The following is a 7,246-nucleotide window of genomic DNA, read 5'->3' as shown; positions in this document are numbered from 1 at the left end:
TAACGTACACATCTATGCTCTCTGTCTCCCTAACACAGACTCCCTTTCAAACAAGGTTTGTTTTTCTTTTCTTTAGTTGTAAATTCATTTGATCACTTAATAGAACTCCAAATTTTAACAATTTTCGTGTTTTCTTTTTCTGGTAAATTTAAAAGATTGTCATCAGAATGGTACCAACTCTTTTGACATGAACTCTCAATATGAAAGCCAATAATAATAGCAAAATCTCCATAGACAAGTACTCACTCTCCATTTCAACATAAGATGAGCCAAGGTGCGCATCAATTCGAAACAAAGTAAATGTTAAGTCATCAAAGTCATTATATCTGTTAAATGATACACAAGCATACATACATACATATATATATATATAAAGTGCCCTACCATAACATCTACAATAAGATACAAATACAAACACATACATACATATATATATATATATAAAGTGCCCTACCATAACATCTACAATAAGATACAAATACAAACACCTTCAGAATCACTGCCAGTCACACTAGCTAGAGGGTCAGAGATGAGCGAGTTCTGATTGTGTATCAGTCAGAACTCTAAAGGGTCAGAGAATTCAGTCGTGAGATGATCAAGTGCTCTCAACAGCATTATTTGGCACCTCAATGTCCTTGGTGTTGGATTTTATATCCTCTTTGACATTGTTGTTGCATTGCTGGTATCTGAAACATGTTATGAGATGATCATTGACCAGCCCTGCCACTTGCATGAAGGAGTAAACCACTGAAGGCCCGACGCATCGGAAGCCTCTCCGCATTAGGTCCTTGCTCAGCAGCTCTGCTTTTGGTGTCTTGACGGGTACCTGGCGCGCATAACGGAATGCATTTCTTATTGGCTTGTGGTTCACAAAGCTCCACAAGTAGTTGCTGAAGGAACCACACTCCTGCTGGATCTGGAAGTGAAGAGTAAATGAGGGTTGCAATCGAGCAATTACAAAACTGGGGTTTGGAAATGATGCCTTCCATGATGAGAACCCTAATACCTTAAGTATCTGGTTAGCATTGTCCACCACTGCCCGAAGCTTTGGCTCCGACAGCAATGTGCTCCCATTTGATCTCGGCAAAAGCAACTTTTTCTCGGTGAATTTTGCAACAGATGATGGATCAAAATTGTCAAAAAGGTTCCTACCAGATGGATTTGCTGAACAATAAACATCAAGTGCACAAGACAATAAATGCTGTTAACTGGAATTTAAGCTGACATGGAGATTCAGAAGCCATACTTGAATATTTCTCGCTTGTCGAGAATGGATAGCCAAGTAAATTCTGCCAAGGCTTGTGACAAAACAAGTAGCTCGAATAGCTTCTTATCATCATGAACTGGAACCCCCCATTCTTCATCGTGGAAAGAAGTGTAAAGTGGGTCTAAAAAAGGGAAGGGACATAAAAAAATGGTGAACTACAGAGATACTTCATTCATTTTGGTAAGACGTGAAAACTTCATAGGTTATTTGAATCGATGAAATAATTTCTTAAATTATCCCTGAGAACCTTGATGCAAGAACATATAACAAAATAAATGCAAAAGAAAATCCAATTTTTATTTTTCTGAAAGTAAGAAAAGCACCATCATTCAATAAAATTTCCAGAGAAGGAATGAGGATCGTAGAAGGAACTACTATTGTAATTTGTTAGTTGGGCGGATCTTGGATGGTTTGCCCCTCAAAAGACCCCCTCAGTAAAATAAAGGTACCACCAAATATATCCCAGCTGGAAGTTTGGAAGAGGAATTCTTTATTTTGGTGCTAAATAGGAGGAGAATGTACTTTATAATGGCTTGTAATCTTAATGCCAAGATCTCAATGTGATGCTTGGAACTTGGATTTGTAGAAGGAAAAAACTAAAAAGAAAATGAGATACTTATTTTGTTTGGATATAAAAATAGACACAAAAACAATTTTATGTTCTTTCCAATTTTACTTCCCCCTATCAATCCTAGTTCCAAACTTAGCCCAAATAAATTTCATTTTCCTATAAATAGCCTATGGCATAAAATACAACTTGTACAACATTCCTAGCCTTAAATCAGCACAAAAAATTGGCAGGGCCCAACATTGAACATGGAGATGACATGGCACTAGCCAAACCACCATATACGGCAACTGCTTTAAAGGCACTGGAGCTCTCTATATGCCCAACAAATGTCATAAATTACAATAACTCTGGCTCAAGATATTTTCTTTTGGTGATGCTAGTTAGGATGTATTGCTTCATAATCGAAGAAATTGAAAGCAATAATAGTTCTATACATTCTCAAACTCTAGAACAATGCTAAGTTCCAGAAGATCTAGTACTGTTTTTTCAGACATTTAGTCCTTCAGAAAAATAAAAATGAAAAGAAAAAGGTTTAGGTTTAACTTTAACTCCTTTAACTTTACAAATTAAAGTTCATTTAGAAAGCTAAAGCAATTACGTTTCTATATTCATGCTATGTTTGAAACAATAATTTCTCAAAAGAACGCAATGTTAACGGAAAACTTAATTATCTACCCGGAGGAGTTTCCTGTTGTAGCCAACACAAAATAATATTCTTAACTCTTCTCTAATTTTCCTTTCCTTTCCCTCCCCAAATCGAAGTCCTAGAAAACATACTCCAAATTTAACAACCTAGCAAGCATCACAATCCTAAAAAACATCACAAATTTAACATCCTAGAAAACATCTCTTTTCCTTGCATTTCATTACCACATTCATGTACTCCAAATTTAACATCCTAGAAAAAATCATAATCCTAAAAATTAATGAAATAACTTATCTAGAAAATCAAATTCCATCGTGAACTCGACGAAAGAAAAACAGAGTCAAAGAAACCAAAGAGCAGAGTTTCGGAATGTCTTGCCAGAGTTCGGTGTGATCCAATCACAACGCTTCACCGGACCCGCCAGCTCCGGCGACAAAGCCACCGCATCCATCTTCTCCGGCACAACCTTCACAGACTTCGACTTATTAGGCTTTGTTCTCCGCTTACTGCTTGCCATTTTCACCGACTCCGAGGAGCCCGTACTATCGACCGAGGAATTGCTCCGAACAACCACGCTAGGCGTCTGCGAAACCAAGTAGTTCGGCTTCTTCACGCCTTCCTTCTTCCGCTTCGCTTCTTCCAAAACCCTAACTCTGTTTCCGGCCGGGCCAAGTATCGCTCGGGCTCCTCGATCCGGTTTGGCCGGTGAACGGAGCTCAGTGGCCACAGACATTGCTACACCCGACCCGTATTACCTCTGAACCGGGTTGAAACAGAGTCAAAGAGAAAGCCAGGGAGCAGAACGATTTACTCGCCGCTGCGATGAGGAGGGAGCGAAAGACGACGGAAATAACGGACGGGGCTCTGGGGTTTAAAAATAAGGGCCCGTTTGGATATGGAGACCGGTTTTAGCCGGTGATTATGATTTGCTTTTACCGTTTCATTTTGGATAAGGATACAAACTTTGGCTAAAATACCCATATTGCCCCCGCACTAATGATACTGTTGATTATCACGCTGGAAAATGAATCAAATGATAATTGACCAACATTTTTGTATACAAAATTAGATACGGAATTAGTTGTAAGGGTTTTTTAAGAAATTTAGTTATAAATAGAAATGAGCGGACATTAGAATTTATATAATTAAGTCTACCATATATTAAGATTACGGGATTTGTTTTGCAGGAAAATAACATCTTAATAATTGTATAATTGATTTTTTTTTTTAAATGGTGCGAAACTCACAAGTGAGTAATTATCATGTATGTTAGGTAGGCTAATAAAAAGTCCTGAGCTTATGTTTTTAAAGAGATTTGATTAATATTGTGTAGGGTATATATTTATCTAATCATTAAGTTAGACTTTGGAGGCTATATCAGTAAACTTATAAATTGGATATAAAGCACGTACCCTAAAAACATTACACGTAAGCGTGTCGGCTAAGAAAGTTCAAACTTCAGTCACAAAAAAAGACTACCCTACTCTAATTTATTTGATACTGGGTGATTAGAAAAAATATAGCAGGGGGGTAATTATGTCATTTGGGAATGCCGGCGGAACGAAGAGGAAGGTACGCGGCGGGTGGACGGGGCTTAGGCCAGGGGTCGCTTTCAGTTGGGTACAGAAGAGAGGGTAATATGCGAAACGGTTGGGGGCACGCAACGTCGCCTTTGGTTTGGTAGTGGGGGGGAGTTTTATTACCGTTAAGAAAAAGAATCCAAAAGCCCACCATTTCATCCCATTCCACCAAATGCAATTGCTAGTGCCTAACCAACGGCTACAATGACCCAGTCTTCATTCATGGATGGTGACCTCGGCCCTGGATGGATCCGGGTGGCGGCATTTTGTATTTATCTTTAAATATATATATTTTAAAAAAATGTAACATTCTAATTTTAACAATTACAGTGACAGTCATTAGTTTGGACATAATAATAGGTTATCCCTTTTCAGTTCTCTGAAATATAAAAATTATTTCAATATTTCTTTTTATCTAACTTTAACAAGTAATTCGAAGTTTGGTTGTAAATAAAATAAAACAATTTTATTATTTTATTTTAAAATTAACAACTTTATATTATTAAAGCTGATAACATGTTTATTTTCTCCTGGGCAACTTCAAACTTTTACATATAAAAGGCAAGTTTGAATTATTGGATCATTCAAGTTAAGATAAAGATATATCTTACTAATTTTAAAAATATGAATTAAGTAATTGAAGTTTGGATATAAAATACATAAAAGACTATCTTAAAGTAATTGAATTAAAATTCATCGGTAGCTAGTTTAATAATGTTGTCATGTTTTGGTCACAAACCATCTTGTTAAGGAGTATTGTTGTTAAAATGCATATGATTTTATATTTCAAATATCCTTAAATGATTCAAATTGTATGTAAAATTAGAATTAGAGTAAAATTTCATCAAATCACGATTTAAAATCGTAAAATCGTGATTTTAGCGATTTTACATTTGTTGTAAGTGATGCTTAGGCTATTTGACCAAATCGAAAAATTAAAAACCCATCCAGTACACCCAAATAGAAACCCTTATCACTATCATCTTTCTCTCTTTCTCTCTCTCTTTCTTCCATCGACGTTCTTTTTCGCAGCGTGGTTGCTCAGTGCTCGGTGTCGGTGGTACTTGATGCTCGTGGTGCTCAGTGCTCAATTGCTTGAAATCTTAGCATTCTCAACGATAACATAATCTCTATCTCTCTTTTTGTGTATTGTGTTCTTGCAATGACAACTCTGTTCGAATTTATGACTTACCGTTGTGAGTTTCAATACTCACTCTATTGTCCATTTGAATGATATTTTTTATCCTATATTGATGTAGTTTTTCGAGAGGGGCAAGCTATTTTCTTGAATTGGATCCCTCTCACATAAGTTCAATAGAGAATTAATTTTTGCTAATTCAGAAAGCCAACTATGAGCTTTAATGCTAGTAGTTTAGTTGCTTAGAGACCATAGTTTTGAGCTTTAATGCTAGTAGTTTAGTTGCTTAGAGACCATAGTTTTCAGCTCATGTGTAGTTGTAATTGGACCCTAAAAAATATATACATTGAGAATCATTATTAAAAAAAATTTCTCACCTTATTTTCGAGTGAAACATTGTTTTATTTTTAAATTCTCACAAGGACCTTAGAAGTGGCCTCCTCTATTTTTATAAATATATGTTATTATAAATATATATTTATAAAAATTAAAAAATATTTTTAATTATTTCTAAAATTTTATAATCTAATTTTATGGACCATTTTTTTATCCCTTGACATCCTGATTTTAACTACCTGCTAGGGAGTACTTTAATCCAAAGGAGAGTTGCTGGAATCAGAGAGGATTCACTTGGCCCAGAGTCCCCGTGTCATTTGGTGTAAAATTATGAAAATATTGCAAAAAAGAAAGTTGTGTTGACTTTTCATAGGTGTAAGTGTGAATCTAAGCGAAGATGTGCATGTGTGGGGGTTGGAGAAGTACAAAATCTCACATTGAGAAAGTGAGGAAAGTTGCAAGCATTCATATACCCTTCACTAGGCTCTAGGGTTTGGGCCCCAAGGGGCACCCATGTTTTGCGTGGGGTAGGTCCTACCCTCCATGGGTTTGGGCCAAAATCCGCGTGCGTCGCTGGCTCGGTTCGATTCAAGGAGAATATATATATATATATGTGTGTGTGTGTTAGGTGGCATTAATTATTGGACGTCACAAATTTAATTATTAAAATAAATTAATTTATAGCTGTTGAAATTGATTTATAATTAATTATTTAATTTCAGTTTATAATTTAATTTTTAATTTTGTATTTGTCAATTAGGCTTTTGTAATTAAAACTGAGTGTTTTATTAATTATTGAATTAAATTTTAGCTTGTCAGTTTCGTGTTTGTTAGCTATATATAGCTGCGCGTTTTTCATTTGTTGATTATCCAGAATTAGAGCATCTGATTCTCTCTTCCTTTCATATCTTTCATTCTTAGTTCTTGTGAAAACAAGTGTCCAACATATTATGTCAAATTCGATTTGTTCATGGTTGCAGTTTGGACTGTCCGGGTCCAATCTTGGCCCTCTTCCTAGACCCAATCTCAGCTCTATCCCTAAGCCCAATTTTGGTCCTTCTTCTGGACCCAGCGCCAGTCTGCCACAGCATCATTACAACCCCACTAAGTATCCGCACGGTCGCTTCAGATCATGCTCTCATTAATGACGAATCTCATCCACATTAATGAGGGTCCCGTAGCCACTATGCTACCACCTGGGAATCTCCACAGGCGCAGAATAGTCAGTTCCATCACCTGCAACGCACGATGCATACATGCAGGAGAACATCTCCTCCTTCTATATCAATCAACTCTCTTCAGATGCAAGGTATGTTCTGATCTCTGACCTACTGATACACTGTCTCTCCTTACTCTCTTACACACTCGAGCATCGGAGTACTTGTAGGTGCCAACCGCCCCCCAGACAGACCCATCGTCAGAGCTCGCGCCTCGCCTCCCATCATCCTCATTTGGTCAGGAAGGAACACAGTTCAATCGGAATTGATCATTGTATCATGTTGAGGCTCTCACGCACAGTCTGCTTGTAACCGATGTAGGGAGAATTCTGTTTTTAAAACAACGCTTCCAGCGTGCCTTGATTGTTAATGTTGTGTGTTCTGGTGTTAGATTTGGATGGCATCTAGCGGACTTATTTTTATGCATTCATTGTATCTTTGTATAAATTAATAAAAGGCAAGGTTTTTTTCTTTCATATTTTTTTCAATCA

General features: G+C 36.8%; 1 protein-coding gene across 1 annotated transcript; it reads right to left on the bottom strand.

Annotated features, from left to right (window-relative positions):
* Positions 1-297: 297 nt before the first annotated feature.
* LOC127798785 (uncharacterized) lies at positions 298-3,355 on the bottom strand. Its single transcript, XM_052332386.1, has 4 exons — positions 2,863-3,355; positions 1,247-1,388; positions 1,007-1,148; positions 298-916 (listed from the first exon to the last, which is right to left on the bottom strand). Exons 1-4 carry the CDS (start codon positions 3,215-3,217, stop codon positions 596-598), a joined length of 960 nt encoding a protein of 319 aa, XP_052188346.1. The 5' UTR covers positions 3,218-3,355; the 3' UTR covers positions 298-595.
* Positions 3,356-7,246: the final 3,891 nt, after the last annotated feature.

The sequence above is a fragment of the Diospyros lotus genome, chromosome 4, assembly GCF_014633365.1.
Source record: "Diospyros lotus cultivar Yz01 chromosome 4, ASM1463336v1, whole genome shotgun sequence".
In the NCBI taxonomy this organism is placed as follows: domain Eukaryota; kingdom Viridiplantae; phylum Streptophyta; class Magnoliopsida; order Ericales; family Ebenaceae; genus Diospyros; species Diospyros lotus.
The sequence above is the reverse complement of the archived record's forward strand: the minus strand, read 5'-3'. Positions and strand labels throughout refer to the sequence as shown.